Source organism: Mycosarcoma maydis, chromosome 4 (assembly GCF_000328475.2).
Source record: "Mycosarcoma maydis chromosome 4, whole genome shotgun sequence".
Lineage (NCBI taxonomy): Eukaryota > Fungi > Basidiomycota > Ustilaginomycetes > Ustilaginales > Mycosarcoma > Mycosarcoma maydis.
In genome coordinates this window covers 793,411-810,016 of record NC_026481.1, presented here as the reverse complement: position 1 = coordinate 810,016, position 16,606 = coordinate 793,411, and the positions used below count along the sequence as shown (strand labels likewise).

At 53.7% G+C, this 16,606-nt stretch overlaps 4 protein-coding genes across 4 annotated transcripts; 1 reads left to right on the top strand and 3 right to left on the bottom strand.

Annotated features, from left to right (window-relative positions):
• Positions 1-744: 744 nt before the first annotated feature.
• On the bottom strand, positions 745-6,012 carry UMAG_06333 (uncharacterized protein; the record flags this gene model as incomplete). The annotated part of the gene is made up of 1 exon (XM_011390016.1): positions 745-6,012. The coding sequence occupies one exon, from the start codon at positions 6,010-6,012 to the stop codon at positions 745-747; it is 5,268 nt and encodes a 1,755-aa protein (XP_011388318.1).
• A 1,657-nt stretch (positions 6,013-7,669) lies between these two features.
• egl1 (endoglucanase 1 precursor (egl1)) lies at positions 7,670-8,851 on the bottom strand (the record flags this gene model as incomplete). Its single annotated transcript, XM_011390015.1, has 1 exon — positions 7,670-8,851. One exon carries the CDS (start codon positions 8,849-8,851, stop codon positions 7,670-7,672), a length of 1,182 nt encoding a protein of 393 aa, XP_011388317.1.
• A 1,524-nt stretch (positions 8,852-10,375) lies between these two features.
• UMAG_10785 (DNA-directed RNA polymerase III subunit C34) lies at positions 10,376-11,998 on the bottom strand (the record flags this gene model as incomplete). The annotated part of the gene is made up of 1 exon (XM_011390085.1): positions 10,376-11,998. One exon carries the CDS (start codon positions 11,996-11,998, stop codon positions 10,376-10,378), a length of 1,623 nt encoding a protein of 540 aa, XP_011388387.1.
• Positions 11,999-12,706: 708 nt separating this feature from the next.
• UMAG_10784 (glutamine amidotransferase subunit DUG2) lies at positions 12,707-16,207 on the top strand (the record flags this gene model as incomplete). Its single annotated transcript, XM_011390084.1, has 1 exon — positions 12,707-16,207. The coding sequence occupies one exon, from the start codon at positions 12,707-12,709 to the stop codon at positions 16,205-16,207; it is 3,501 nt and encodes a 1,166-aa protein (XP_011388386.1).
• Between the last annotated feature and the right edge of the window lie 399 nt (positions 16,208-16,606).

Below are 16,606 nucleotides of genomic sequence, written 5' to 3'. Positions count from 1 at the left end.
TCTTGTGGATGAGCTGGATCTCATCCACTCTACTGTTCTTTTATACTGTTTACTCACCATTGCGAATCATCTACTATCTTACGTGTTATTCGTCCAGTGCAGCAATGTATACATTGCTGCCATATACGCTTGCGCCTCCAGGCCTGTGGATCAGCGTGATCGAGAGTCAGAACCTACACTGCAGACGGAACCTCAAGCGTTGTGGTGGAACCTCAACCATCACTAAACATCATATAGCAGAACACGGTCGTCAAGAACGCGCACGAGGTGCGCTGCACGCTAAACGAAACCGAGCTACGCCGCATCACTGCTGTGGGGCGTTCAACGCATCCAGCCGATACCGCGTCCTGTCGCGGACTTCCCCACTTATTGCGTCATCCGCGCCAGTTGCGGTCTTCAGCCACAGGATCGTGACAGCGTCCTCGCAAGGCAGAGTGTGAGCTGTGCGATTCAAGGGTGACGCGCCGTACTCGCAAGGTAGGTGTGAGCTGTGAGCTATGAGCTATGAGCTATGAGCTATGAGCTATGAGCTATGAGCTATGAGCTGTGAGCTCTAGCTGCCTCGGATCCTATCAACGCTGATGGTGAACGTGCTGCAGCTGCTCGCTCAGCACACCATCAGCCACGTCGCCTCATTCTGTGATTCATATGCAAGACAGATGTGCGTGTTCAGATGCGACACAGCAGCGTTAATGGAGTTGGGAGGAGGGCTGAATTACGAGATTTGCTTGGCGACAAGCCGAATTACGAATTGTGCAGACGCGCGATGCAGCGAACGGTGACCGGCTGCCAAAGCGCTCTGGTGGAGTAGACGCCGACGGCAGCGGCGGACACAAACGCTACCGCAGTGGCCACGAGCGCATGGCCGATGATCGCCTGCTGACGCTTCTCGGTCTTAACGACGCGCGAGTAGGGCAGGTTACTAAACGTGGTCATGGCGTACAGACTCGACCACATGCTGGACGGTAAGATGGACATGAGCAGTCCATCGAGCTTCTTGCGCAAAAGGTAGGGCCACGACACGACTGAATGCGCCATTTCGCGGTAGTTCTGTTCAGCCAGTTGCAAGATGGCCACCAAATCAGGATGACGCTCCTTGGTATACAGATCAAGCGCGACTTGGAGCGATTCGTGCTGGTCGATAATGTCAAACATGACGCGCACGTCTTCGAATCCACAGTTGAGTCCCTGACCGTAGAACGGCAGCATGGCATGTGCCGCATCGCCGATGAGCACCGCTCGGTCCTTGTAGTGGTACGGATCGCATTGCACGCTTCCCAATGCACTCGCTCGCCGAGTGGTCAGACATTTCACCAGCTTTTCCTCGTCGATCAGCGCAAGCGCGTCCGGGAAGTGTTGTTGGAATACCGCCACGATGCCCTCCTTGGTAGAAAGCTCAGAAGCAAACATCTTGAACGGTGCAAACAGTGTGCACGTGAAGCTGCCGTCCAAGTTTGGAAGTGCGATCAGCATGAACGAGTGTCGCGGCCAGATGTGAAGGTGGTTAGCGTCAAGGTGGAAGGCGTCGTGTCCGCCACGCTTGCCATCGACGCCTCCCGATCCGCGAATGCGGGAGCCTGAGCCCAGCGACGTGCGAGGCGGGATCGAAAGCTCAATGTAGCCAGTGTCGATGTAGTTGTGCGTGTAGTGCATGCGGATCAGGCTGCCCATGGCCGAGCGGATTGAAGAGTGCGCTCCGTCGCAGCCGACCACAAAGGAGGCGTAGTGCGTGTTAGACGTCTTGCGAATGTGCTGGTTGGTGCTGTGCACGTCGAAGTCGAGTCGCACGCGGTCCACCGCCGAGGTACCAGCTGGCGCTACGTACTCACTACCTTGCGATTTCGTCGTAGCTTGCTTCCTCCCGCCACAACCAGACGGCTCGTCAGCGCAAGAATCTCCGCCAGTCACGTTTGCACCTCGAAGCCACTTGTTGGCAGACGCATCAATGGCAGGAGGCGGCGTTCCAGCTCGCTTAGCTGCTGACTTTATGTCATGATCAAAGTCAACGCTCTGCAACTTGTGTTCGAAGTGCACCTCGACATTGCGGTGCATCAAGGCATGTTCGAGCAAGATGTTGTTCAACCTGCCTCGGTCCACCGAGTTGATGCTCTCGCCCTTAGTGCTGTACAATTGGCTAATTTCTTTGACCTCTGCCGCCTGGGTAGCGCTCGCCTGCCTGGTCACCACATGGATCATCCTAGCCCTCATGGGAACAGAGTTCTGTAGCACAAGATCGGCGAGGTCCATGCCGTTGGGAGCGTTGGTGCCGACGCCAAGTCCAGCGAGGCTGACACTGCGCAGGCCCGTGATGCCGCGAGTCGAAAGCGCGAGGTTGATACTGCGCTGTGAGGCACGTGTGATGGCTTCGTGGGTGCGTGGGTCAGGTCGCGATTCGAAAATGTCGACCTTGCAGCCACGCTGAGCAAACGCAAGTGCAGCCAGACATCCGACAGGACCAGCACCAATCACAGCGACACGTTCAGGCAGCTGACACTTGGTAGGTAGCTGAGCGGATGCGCGGTCTGTGTCTTTGCGCGTCTCGCTCATGGCTTTAGCATTGTGTGCAATTTGGGCAGAGGCGGTTTCATTGACGCTCCGAGACAGGCCAGAGGGTTTGTCTTGCACTTCGGAAAGCTCATCAGCCGTGATGATTCCAGCTGTTGGGTTCGCTTGGACGATTATACGAGAAGCATCATTGTCTGCGGCAGCAGGGGTCTTGTTTGCTGGCTGTGCTCGCATATGCGCTAGCTGCTCGAGCACGTTGCCCACCTGTGTCTGGATCGTCTTGACCACCTTCTCCGTCTCATTGAACGACGCTGTTTGTTCCGCAATGAGCGATTTCCTGACGTTGGTCATCTCCGAGACGATGGCACGCTCGACTCGATCGACGACCTGCATCATCACATCTTCGAAGTCAGGTGCAAGCACGCGGCCCATCACCTCCATAGCGGTGCGCTGCACAGCAGGAAGGATACATTGTGTAATGTAACGAGTGAGCTCGTCTTTGAGTTCAGTCGAGCTCATGAGACGCTCCATTTCATCTGCCAGTGCCAACTCGACAGAATTCTGAAGGTCCAAAGTGACTTCGGCTGAGACTGCATCGTGAACAGCTAAGGTGATGGTCTTGCAGAGAGCATCGGTGAGTGTGTCAGCTGCAAGCGTGACACCGTTCGTAGATTGCACATGAGTAGGAATTGGCGTTGGCTGAACATTGGAAGCAATCGAGCTTGTGGCTGCCGGAGGCGTTTGCTTCGGCGTGGAGACTAAAGCCTCAGATTGACTTCGTTGACTCTCCGAAGTCGAAGCGGAAGCTGGCTTGACAGCGATAATACTTGCAGCAGGTTTGCCATGCTCTGAAAGTGGCTCTTCTGAGTCTTGTGGCTTGTCGGCAGCTGTCTCGCCTGTCGCTAGCTTAGCGGCAGATGCTTTCTTCTTTTTCTTGTTTTTCTTCTTGTTCGACTTGCTGGGGGCCGCCTGTGGCTCCACAGCAGAAGCTTCCAGCGATGATTCGAGAGCGGCCAGTGCGGCCTCCGTCGCAGCTGTAGCCTCGGGTTTCGGTGCAAGATCTTGGGGTTTGGGAAGCTTAACGATGCTGATGCGTTCTGTGGACGCAACAAAGAGCCTTGATGCTTTGTTGGTCTCCATGCTTCCCAGACTGATTGTAGCTGACGTACATGGCTCCTGTAAGGCGTATTCCTTGATGGGGTAAGAGAGCTGAACGCTCCAGGGTAGCAGACGTTGTTCGAGACCTGCTGGGAGCGGCTGGAAGTCTAGTGAGATAGCGAAGATGGACGAACGGAAGCTGTTACAAACCAAGAGCGTACTGGCTTGTGAATCGAAGAGGACAAGATTGAAGTGGTCCTTGTCCGCAGCAGAAGCCTGCGGAGGAGCCTGGAATTGCCATAGATGCTTGAATGAGCCGGATGAGAGATCGTAGAGACCAAGAAGCTTGTTGTTTTGAAAGCCGATAAGAACAGCTCGAATGGCGAGGGCATCGCTGTCGCGGGATTTGCTCTTGCTTTTGTTGCTGATACCGTTGATGAAAGAGAGATGACTTATAACCAGAGGCTCCTGCCGAGGCAATTCGATGGAGAAGGCGAGATCTCCGGTGGCGGAAGTGCTACCATCGATCGATTTGAAGCGCAAAGTGCACGACGAGCCCGCTTGGAGCGGCGCTGAGACAGTAGCCAGCATTGAACCGTCTGGCGAGAAGGCGAAGGCAGCCAGAGGCCCATTATTTGCAACACGATTAGTGTACGGGTCCATCGCTGACAAGGGGCACGATCTCACGTCGCTAGAAGACGAGGTTGCATCAATATGGTTGAGGAAGCGACCTGCGACGTCGAATACAATGACGTTGTTGTCGCTGGTAGAGATCGCCAGCTTTGGTTGGTGAGGATGCCAGGCAATGGAGGTGATGCAGTGATCAAAGGGACTATCGGGCGCATCGGCAGTTATGCAACCGAGCAAAGTAGGTTCCGAGGTCTCGTCGCTATGCAGAACAAAGGAGGGGGATAGCTTCCAGAAGACGACGCTATCGCTCGAGTCATCTTTGGACCTTTCCACGAGCGCTGCCAACAGGAAGAGGCTGTCGCTCTCGGTGGGCTGAAAAGCGGCAATCGACCTGATCGCGGCTTTGTTAGGGGCTCGGAGCAGCTGCCTAACTCCTGTGCTGGCATCAACGATCCTGATGCCTTTAGACATGATATAGCAGACCGCGTTGTGGGTCAAGTTGGCCACGCGACAAGCTGGAAGAAGACCGGCAGTAGAGATACTGGATGGGAATCGTAAGGGCGATGGGAGGAGCGCGATGCCCACAGTCTCGATCTTGGCGTGTCTCAAACTCAAAAGGCCACCCGGCTGCTTGGCGGCCAGATCGAGAGTAACGATGATGGGGGCGCTGGACGAGCGGGAAGGCAACAGAACAGAGAGACCGGAGAACGTTGGATCATCGAAAGCTTGATCTTGCTCGAGCATTGCAGCGTGGCGTGAGGCGTGGAATTGTTTGTCGGAGGCCTCGAGCATATCTGAGGGTGATGAAAGCTTGCGGGATGTTGGAGGCGTGGGCGAGGTTGCCTGGCTCGCTTCAGGCTGTGCAGAGGCCTGGGGTTGGGATTGGGAGGCCGTCAGAAGAGGGGCAAGATTGGCGACAATTGCCGAAAAGTTGGTGTCGGCGGGCAACGCCTTAGATGCTGCAAATGCCGAGAGCTTTTGATACAGGCTGACGATAGCTGTGTTTACAGCGCCATCACTATCCGTGAGCTGTTGTTTGGTCGAGAGTGAAGAAGCTGGGTGTACCTGGGCCGGAGCTGGCTGCGGTGTGAAATGGTCATGGGGCGTTGAAAGCAGATCAAATGGGCTGACAAAGTCGAAAGGCGTCTTGACCGAAGAGGAAGGCGCGGCAGAAGCAGCGGCTTGGGCAGATACTTTGGGTGGAGTTGCAGAAGTATGGTGTGTAGAAGTAGGGGGTACATCGTGGGACGGGGGTGTGCTAATAATAGGCGAGTCAAGGCCAGACGAAGGATGTCCGAGTTTGCTGCCTGTAGCACTGCTAACCGAGCTGGGCGGCGATGGCGGCAGCTGGAGCACTTTGTTGTGAATGGCGGGCCGGGGGGTGTTTGGTTTGTCGGCCAAGGGGCCTTGCATGGACTCTTTTGTCCCGTTGGTGTTGTGATTAGATGAGGGTGATGGAAGCGATGAGGAGGGTTTCATAAAATGCTGCATGAGAGAGCTCGCATCTAGGTGTTGCTTTTGAGAAAATCCAGAAGTGTCGACAGACGTGGCTTGATTGTTTGATGCGTCCGGTGCAAATGGGACAGAGGCAACCTTGCAAGACGCGGTCTCGAGAGATTGCTCAAATCGAGGAGGAGCAAATGAAGCTTTGGGCTCATTTGAGGATGTAGGGGGAGTAACACGATCGGTTGCTCCAGCGGGAAGATCAAGGACAGAGTTGGAAGCCGAAGCAGAGGAGGTGTCTGTAAAGGAATTTGAGGAGGGCGGTGAGGTCGACATGGTCGAGGCGGAGCTTGTACGTTGCCAGGGAGGTGAGGTGGTTGATGAACTTGAGCCGAACGCTTCCTATGGTGACCTTTTGGATGTAAGGCGAGAGAAAGCGAATGGGGTGTCGGCAGACGGTGTGTGGTCTACTATGAGGAACGCATTTGTCGTTCCACCAAGATGTGGACGAGGTGTGGAGAAGAGAGAGAGGAAGCACAGAGATTCACGATTCACGATTGCAACGTACCACATAAGGGTTCGTGATTTGGCTGCGCACTTCTGGAAGAAGAAGAAGAATTGTGAATCGTGAATATGAATAATTCGCATCACAACTGTGGAAAACTTATTCCCGCTCCCGACTAATGTGGAACTGAGCGGCTATCGTTTTTGAATTCACGATTGGTATTTTTCCTTGCTTGTCTTTTGAAATGGTGTAAGTTTGGGTAGATTACGCAAAAAGTGGAGTTCATGTGGCTCATCTACCTCATCCGACTAGCTCAGCCTAGAATTACCTCGCACGTGACATCCAATGTACCTTCACCTTAGCCGTACACGTACTCGCAGGCTAGTTATCAGCTAGCCAGCCCTTACACTCCTATCTGGCAATCCATCATCATCGTTATCTATAAGTCATATTGTGTACAAGATTATACAATCGTGACAGAAGTAGACATTTGTGAGTCTCTTCCAGTCGTGAACAAGTCCCAGAGTCACGAGTGAGTGAGTCACTGTGACTGAGTAACCACCGTGAATCACGAATACCTCTCTCTCTACCTTCGTCGTCAAGTGTGAGTTGCCGGGGCGTAATCTCGAATCAAATACGGCGGCGAGCTCCCGCAAAACCGAACTGTGGCTTTGCACGTTGCTAACTGAACGTTGTCATTCGTGATGGTCACAAGTGCGTGCACCTCCTCAGTCACAGCCAATCGTGAACTTGGTACACTTATGACTCGTCAAGAACGAAAAGGCAAATCACGAATCGAGAGTTCTCCATCCTCGATCAGCTGACGTATAAAAAGTACTCGGAAATTCCCTCCGTCGAGACTCACTGGATCACAAAGCGCTGCCTGTGGCTTCTCCAGGAACTTTCCTCGACCATGAGAAAGGCTCCATATCAACACACATGATGCGAGCAGCTGCCATGCTTGCCTAAGCTTTCCTAAGCTTGACCGTCAAGTATCGAAACGAAAGCAAGGGCCTGACGTGGAAGCCTTCGGGATAGTCGTCAGTGGTAACTTAGCCGAAAGTCACGAGTCTCTGAAACAAGGCCAAAAGTCGTCCTCAGACGCCAAAGAGCTTGTACACGCCAATCACGATCCACGATTATCGGTCAGATCTGATGCATATTGCATCGAAATCGGGGCGACAGTCGTGAGTGGAAGTCGCGAGTATCCACAATTGGTGATTCACGATTATAAATTCGTGATTGTTACTTCGCTTTCGTTGGGCGGCAAGCATTCGTGGTTTCAGCGAGCGTCACGAAGTCTACTCATTACCTTTGAATGTCATCTTGACGTCAAGCTAGCAGTCAACACAACGAAAGGTATGGAAAATCATGATTGACAAAACATCGTCACGAGCACCAGCTGCAATGAAGACTAGATCGAGTGAAAAGGATGGGTGGACAAATATATAAAAAGGTTTAACAAGCACAGATGCCGGCGATTCGCGATTAGTGCTTCTTGTGGCACTTCTTGTGGCCGCCAGAAGGGCCGGGCTGAGCACCACCCTGACCGCCTTGAGCAGCGCCAGGATTGCTGCCGCCCGAAGGAGGTGCAACAGCAGAGCCGTCGCTACCAGAAGTAGGAGCTCCGCTGCCGCTGCCGTTGGCGGTGGAACCAGAATCAGAACCAGAACCAGAACCGGCTCCAGTGGTAGCATCACCGTTAGAAGAACCCTGATCATTTCCTCCCGAAGGCTGGCCGTAGCCCTCGGGCTGACCTTGGCTACCTTCAGCAGCGCCACCAGCACCACTAGCATCAGCACCACCGCTGGCATCGCCAGATCCGTCAACACCACCGGCAGCGGATTTGCCTTTCTTACCGCCCGCCAAGCAGACGCTTCGATCGCGTTTGTACTGAGCAGGTGCAGCAGTGTTGGCGCTGTCGACCTTGCCCGAGTAAGGGCTGATCGTGTTGTCATCCTTGCGCTGGCAGCCGGAACGGTCAATCAAGCTCTTGGGACACTTGACACGCTTGGGCGAACCCTTGAGGACCGGGTTGTCGCCCCACTCCGAGAAGCGCCACTTGCAGCCTTCCTGGAGAGGTTTGGGCAGTTTGCTGCATTCAGTGGCCGACTTGACACCTCCGTACTGGTCGCCCCACAGGGAAGCTTCAACTCCCCACTGTGCAGGGCAGCCCTTGGGGAAAGCACCCAATCCTCCACCAGGGATTTGGAAGTCGAAGTTCTGGCTCTGAACATCGCCACCAACGTTGGTGACCTGGAAGATGAGCTTGTTCCTCTTCATGGCCTTTCCTTGAGCATCATGTTCAAACTCGGCATAGAAGCAAGCACAGTCAGTGTCCGATTCTTGTCCAGTGGTGAAGGCACCAAATCCAAAAGCCAGAGTGGGGTCCGTCTCGTCATCAAACGGTTGCATGCAGCTACACATGAACTTGTTGCCACCGTTGCATCCACTTTGTCCAGAGGGGTCCTTCTTGGAGTCGATCAGTGTGACACCATCCGCCTTGCAAGCGTCGACGGGAGCATACACGGGTGCCTTTCCCTCCCAGCTCGCGCTAGCGAGACAGCAGTCCCAGTATCGTGTTGCCATTCCAGCGCGGACACCATCAAGGTGCACCAGCGAAAGCGAAAGAGAAAGAGCCAGAAGGCCGATGTTGAGCTTGAAGGCCATGGTTGCTAAAATTATGGGTTATGAGAAAGAGAAAAGAGAAAGGAGAAGATAGATGGAATTGGTGAAGAGTAAGAACGAGTTCGGTCTTGTCCAGCAAGACGACGTTTGTAAGAAGAGACAAAGAAGGTAGGAAAAGTAAGATGATCGATGATGATGAACGAACAGCAAAGCATGGGCTTGTGAGCGGTTGCTTAAGTACCTTTCTGTGCCCAGTAGAGTGCCGTCAAGGGTTGTCAACACACGGATAGTTCTGCAAAGTCTGGCTACAGACGCCACAGTAGAGCCTGGCACTGACCAGGGACACAGCTGTGACCGGCTGACCCAGCCAAAAAACCACGCAGCGTGCGAGCGCAAGAATGGTCTGTGTGCGTGCGTGTGACCATGTTCGATGTAAGCATTCTGCCTGGTGTGCTGCTAGCTCGGTCTCGTCACATGAAACGCATGTTGTAATGCTTCTCGCCCACACACGGCGTAAGAGTTGCAATCAAATCCTCATCAACCCACACTTTGTCGCCGTGCTGCAAAGCACTCGGGTGCAAATCTCGGATTTGTCATTGCGATTCCCCTGCAGCAGCACCGTAGTCATGGCAACCGCCGTGCGCCGGTGCACTCCAAGTCGCTCCAAGAAATCAATCAATTGTGGCTGACCATTGTTCATCAAGCCGCCCACACAACCGATCGTAAACCTCAGGAATACCTAAAAGGACTAGGGGGTGCAAGAATCGAAGCTCACACAAGCCGCTCGACGCTGACCAAAGCCCTATGTGATCTAGTTGTATTGGCAAAATGCCGACAGCTCCATGCTGAGCTTGCGCTTCGACAGCGCGGGGAACGGAAGCTGACGTGCCGAGCTAAAAGACACCCTCAGGGGAGTGTTTCTGCGTATGCGCCCACTCACAGACACTTTTCTGATGAAGTACAATCGCACAGAACCATGGCATCGTTTTCAGTCCCGCCGAAAGCACGTGGGTGAAGTTCCTGAAACGCCGGTTTTTGACAACCAAAGAACCACGAATTCGGCAGCGGGCGATAGGCGACACGAACTGCACGCTGGATTACTACGCTCGGTTCACGATTGGGCAGCTTGAGCTAACTTTTAAGTACAAGGTTGCACAAGGTTTGCGTTCGATCGATTCTTTGCTTCGAACTGCAGTAGAAAGCTAGGCATGATCGAGCTTTCGAATTATGACCACAGCGCATCAGGAGCTGCACATTTTATTTGATTTCTCCCAAAGTCGCCGATGTGTCGGAACTTGTTGACACAATCGTGAATCACGAATATCATTATTCGTGATTCGTGACTGGAACGTCTTGCAGCTCGAATCAACGCAACAAGTTTTCAAGAGCTCAAACTCGCTCGGACACACGTTAGACACTTTTGCTGGAATGCTGAAATACTCGTGACTGTACGACGGAAGTAGATGACATTCAGTAGTGCATGATGCGGTTAGTCATGGTACGAAGTCGAGGATCAGGTAACAACCCTGGTCAGTCCAAGATTTGGTGGTGTTACGCCACCTTGTATTATGCGTCCCCATCGATGTACTTGCTCTCGTCCTTGACACCGTCTTCATCGTGGTCATCATCCTCAGCGGCATCGTCGTCATCGTCATCGTCGGCGATCGTATCGATCCAACCGTTGGTCAGCTTCCGGCCCAGCTCGTCGTGTTTACCGCCGTAGTACTGGCAGGTCTCGGCATTGACCGGGCCGGTATCATCGCAAAAGTCGAAGACGGGACAGTGACCACAGGGAATCTCGGTCCACCCCACTTTGACAGAATGCGGACGCACAGCGCGGTATACAAAGGGAACAATATCGCCTCCGCTTGCTGCGGGACTGCGACGTGATGACGAGACCTTGCCGTTGGAGCGCTTCTTCTTACTGCTCGAACGACGTCTGTGTCTGCGATCAGAGGATGCTGAGGAAGCGCTGTAAGAGTCGGACTCAGTTCCACTCTCGTCATCAGAAGAAGCGGGCCGAGAGCGGGACCGCTCTCGCGACCGTGATCGTGATTTGCTGCTGTGACGGTGCTTCGATTTGCTGCTTTTGGACGAGGATTTGCACTTTTTGCTCTTTTTGCGCGACGATGACTTGGCCGAAGATCGTTTGCGCTTTCCACTCGTCGTGGATCTTTGCTCCTCCTCGTCGCTGTCCTCGTCTCCATCGCGCTTCTGCTCCTTCTTGACCTTGACTTTACCGTGATCACTGTCTGACCCTGTATCCTGTGCGGATGACTCGCTTTCCGACTCACTGGCGCTCTCGCTATCTGACACGCTACCATCAGTCGATCGATCCGAATCAGATGAGCCTTGGTGCTCGTCGCTATATCCGTTGATTCCCCCACCTGCACCGCCAAACGAAAAGGGAAGCACGGGTATCTTCTCGATCTGCTCATCATAGACCAGAATGTCGAGCAACGAAGCAACGTGTTCAACTTCGAGCTCGGTCTCTGTGAGATTTGAGCTGCGAAGATACGAATGAATGCTCTTGGCGGAAGGAAGCTGTGAGGTGTGACTTGTGGGAAACAGGGCCCTAGATTGACCATTCTTTGGGAACGATTTGGAACGGACAAAGTTGAGGATAGCCATGGAAAGTTCGTTGATGAATCCCGTATCCAACTCGTTGTCAGTGTACCAAGGACCTCCGGAAAGCTCGATCGAAGGAGTGAGACCAAACAGCATGAAGATCTTGCGGGTGGGGTATTTGACCGACTTGACCGCTTTGACGAGCTGCTTCTGCTCTAGCGACTTGAGGCAGCGGTTGATGATGGTCTGATGCAAGCCCGTTCTTGCTTTGAGCTGCTTGGTCCAGATACCTTCGTTGCGCGAGTCCTTGATGTGCGAGTAGACGAGTGTTTCGTTCTCGTCCAGCTTGCCCATCATACTCGCCTCGGCTTTGGCGGTGGCAGCAAACTGGATCTGACCATTGAGGCTTTGAGCTGTGAAGAGACTTTTTCTAAGAAGTCCATTGATGGCCTGAAGCCGATCGTCGAGCTGCTCATGTTTGAACTGCTCCGTGATTTGATCTTGAGTGATGATGCTGCCAGGCGATGACTGAGCTGCGCGATAGAGTGCAGATTCGAGCTTGGTAAGTTTGGACCCTGCCGCCGCCGACGACGACGACGACGAGACTCTAGCGCTCGGCATGACTGCAGCTTAAATTGTGGCCAGACGAGCTCATAAGCTCACGGTGCCTAGGTCGACGATGACAGAAGATGACGGTGTTTGAGGGAGGTCAACGTATAGAGAGAGGACAGCGTTCAACTCGAATCACGAATCGTGAATGTATGTGCTTTTTCTGATTCCAAATCACGAATCGTAAATCAGTCACGAGTCGTGAGTGAATCCAAAAAAGTCTTTTTGTCTCACAAAAATCTGTGAATTACTTCCGCAACCCGAACTCGAAACGAATCGGGCACAGATGTCAGCATCGGCTGCCCACGCCTTATCTATCTGTGAATCACGAATCGCGAATGAGCATGTTTGATGGTCAAATGACACCATGCTCCTCGTATACAGTCCAGTGCAGCCGTGAGTCATGTGTACATGCTCGCACTGAAACACCAACACATTGCGGGCACATGCTCCAAACCAGGACTTTCGAAAGGCTTTCAGCTGTCGCACACATTCCTGCCGTCAAGCCGTGCTCGATTGAGCCCTTCAACCTCGGCAACAACGTTCCCAGTTGACCTGGTCGGTAATTCTCACTTCTTCCGTGACAGCTCAACGAGTCCCTCGTTCTACGAGCACAAGCACATTCCCTTTTCCAATCCGTGATCGCAGCTGAACTATATAAGATTGCCCTCTCCCTTGTCATTCTGTCAGCTGAGCTAGCAACGATAATGCAAGTTCAGCATGTGCTCGCCCAACGTTCACTTTCAACACTTTCTCGGCCATCCTTCCTCCTCATTCGGTCAGCTCGACAACAACATCCTCAGCCTAGCTCAAGCCAGATCGGCGGGTGTGTCCTCTCTGTCCGGCGCTTCCAACACAAACGCATCCGTGGCTGCCTCCACCAGCGCACTGTTGAGCCACTCGATCAACCACCAATCTTCGGTCCTCTCCCTGGCTGTAGATGAACGTCGCAATCTGCTCTACTCGGGCTCACAGGAGGGTCACATCAACGTATGGGACCTTGCCGAATTTCACTCCATCGCGCAGCTTCAGGGACACACAGCAAGTGTACTTGCGCTCGAAGTGGCTCCCGAGAAGAACTGGCTGTTTAGCTCGTCTGGCGACAATACTGTACGGGTATGGGATACTTTGACGAATCTACCCCTCTTTCTGGTCCATCCTGCTGAAGACGGTGTTGGCGACATATTTGCACTCAAGTGGTGTTCCACGCTAGAAACGCTCTACATAGGATGCCAGTCGACGTCGATACAGTGGATCTGTCTAGCAGGTTTCGACAAACAGAATCACCGAGGCAGAGGTGGCAATGGCATCGTGAATGAGTCTGAAGAGCGACATACCAACGGCGAATCTGGTGCACACGAGACTGGGCTAGATAGTCCTCTTATATCCAGTCCAGACCTGGTGTCGCGACCGCACAAGTTCTTCGACTCGATTCCCGTGGCGCTCAGCAGGTCCGGCTTGGGCAGCGCGGGCACATCTACACCTACTCGCGCAACTGCAAGACCGTCTGCCGCGCCAATGCATAGCACTGTCAGAGTCCCTATACTGCAGAAGACGCCAGTTCTTGTCGAATCCGAGCAACCCGATCATACTCACGGAGTGCTCTCCACGCCAGGCGCGACAGAAAACGTTCTGCGTGCGGCTTCAAAGCGTCTAGACAGTACAGCCATTGGCTCCACCGCAAACACAGCCGGCGATGCTGGTGTCGACAATGCGTCGGTATCTGTACGCACTCTGCTTGTGCCACCTTCCTCTTCTGTTCCTTCCGCCCACTTTGGCTATGTCTACTGCCTTACGCTTCTGACTCTCGAGGGAGATACCGAACATCCCACGGTGCTTGCATCTGGCTCAGGCGATGAGACCATCAAGCTCTGGCATGCGACCCGGTCTGGTCTCTTTTTACTCGCCACGCTCGAAAGCCCGAACGCCGACGGCAACGCCGTGCTCGCACTTGGTTCATGGAAGACGACACTCTTTGCTGGATTACAAGGCGGTGAAGTGGAGGTGTGGGATCTGGAGACGTGCACACTGGTACGCACTATCCGTGCGCATACAGACGATGTGATCTGCCTCGAGACGTGCCCGGAATCGGGGCTGCTCTTTACCGCTGGCGCTGACGGCAGAGTGCATACCTGGAATAGATCCTTCAGATGCATCAGCAGACTGCAGGCACACGACGGTATTGTGCTGTCGCTAGCCAAGGTGAGTGACACGCCATCTGGCAAGACACGAGAAACTGCAGTTCGCAACCAAGCCCAAGGCGGTATAAGTGCAAGTGGTCAGACATCCAAAGTCGCGCAGCTCATCACAGGCTCAAGTGACAATTTAATCAAGATCTGGGACGTGGTTCCAATCCAACCTTCAGCACCATTTTCATTGGCAAGACACGCAGCAGCAACAGCAGCAGAAACAGCCGCACTCGGAAGAGATGCCGAACGGCTGTCTCTCAACAATGCAACACCATCGCTGAGCTCAACGCCGATCGCCACCGCCAATGCCAACGCAAACGCAAACGCAAACGCAGCTGCCAATGTAGTCGGCCACGAAGCAACGTCCATGCTCGCCTTGTCGTCTAGTGGAGCCAGTAGTGAGGTCGAATCAGCGCAGTGGCCGCTCCTCCGTTCGCTCTTGCGCAAGTTCATCTCGTATCCCAGCATCAGTTCGAGCGAAGAGCACCGAGAAGATTGTCGACAAGCGGCTCACTTTCTCAAAAGCTGTTTTCAAGAACTTGGTGCTGAAGCGCGGATCCTGCCAAATTCGGTAGGAACAAACTGTTTGGTGCTTGCAACATTCAAAGCGAACGCATACAGATCCAGACGACGGCGAACAGAAGCTGCCAATCTGGACCGCTCCAGAAGCGCTTCGAGCTCGACGTCGACTTCGACGTTGAGTTCGACATCGACTGGATCGTCCGAGTCACAATTTGACAGCGACAGGAACGCGCTTGATGCAGACGACACGGATGAAGGCGAGGGATTGAGTGGCTCGATTATGTTTGATCACCTGCAGGGTCGGGTCGAGGAAGCCCAAGATACGGGCGACAAAGATGGGCGTTGTCGTGCGTCACAACCGAGACATGAGAAACGCTGCTTATTCTACGGCCATTACGACTGCATTGCTGCCGAAGGGAACTGGACGTCTGATCCTTTCACGCTAGATGGACGTGATGGCTACCTGTACGGACGTGGCGTATCGGACAACAAGGGGCCTATCTTGGCAGCTGCGTGTGCGGTACACCATCTGCTCTCCACGCGCCGGCTGTATTCCGACGTGGTCTTTCTGATCGAAGGCGAGGAGGAAAATGGCTCGGTTGGATTTGTCGAGGCTGTGAGGAAGTACAAAACCGAGATCGGCGAGATCGACGTGATTCTGCTATCCAACTCGTACTGGTTGGACGAAGAGACTCCGTGTCTGACGATTGGATTGCGCGGTGTTGTGCGTGCGACGGTGAGCGTAACGAGCGGCGATCGCGATGTCCACTCGGGAGTGGAAGGTGGTGCTATTCGCGAACCTATGGTCGACATGGTCAAACTGCTTGCACAACTGACAGGCCAAGGCGAGTCGGTGGCACTACCCGGGTTTTACGACTCTGTTCGACCCACCACCGATCTCGAGATAGAAGCGTACAAAGACATTGTGCGCATCAAGCAATCGCACAAGACTGTGACGCAGATGGACAGCGAAACAGTGGAAAGCTTGATGGCCAAGTGGCGCAACCCGTCACTGTCAGTGCACAACATCCGCGTTTCGGGGCCTGGCAACTCGACTGTGATTCCATCATCGGTATCTGCCCAAGTCTCACTGCGTCTCGTACCGGAGCAAGACCTGCCTACGATCGAAGCATCCTTGGTGCAACATGTCAATACCACATTCGACCGGCTCTATCCGACGCTGACACGGCCCAGCATCAAGAACAAGGTGAGTGTCAGCGTCGATCACCGAGCTGACTGGTGGCTTGGCTCGGATTCGAGCAGCTTTTTCCAACTGTTGCGAGAAGCGGTCAAGCAGGAATGGAATGCAGAGCCCATTTCAATCCGCGAGGGTGGAAGTATCCCAGCGATCGCGATCTTGGAGAAGGAGTTAGGAGCGGGCGCAGTGCATCTCCCGATGGGCCAGAGCAGCGATAATGCGCATCTGCCAGACGAGAGGTTGCGACAGAGGAATCTGGTCAAAGGTCAGAATGTGATCAGGAGGTTCATTCAAGGTTTGTCAAGCATTTAGAGCAATTCGATCCATCAAGAAGCGTGAATGCATTTCGCCTGGAACCGTGTCGCCAAACGTGTGCGTTGCTATATTCTTGCTGTCTTGCGTCTAAAGAAGGACAAAAAAAAGTCCATGCGGCGAGCAGCGACAGAATCGCATTTATGGATTGTGCGAGCTGTGTCAGCAAGTCATGCAACTGACACATTCTGCAAGACGCTAGCAGGATCTCTCAAAGCGGGGACACACTGGTGATCTTCAGTTGGACGGGGCGACTTGGATTGAGGTGGTCTGTTTGGACTCGATATGTCATTCCGAAGGTTGCCAACTACAGACGATGCGCATGCACGAGCGTGAGAACAAGCGTTGGTGGCACCAACCAGGCAGACTGGATTCAAGACTTATTCGCTCGCCCCAGAT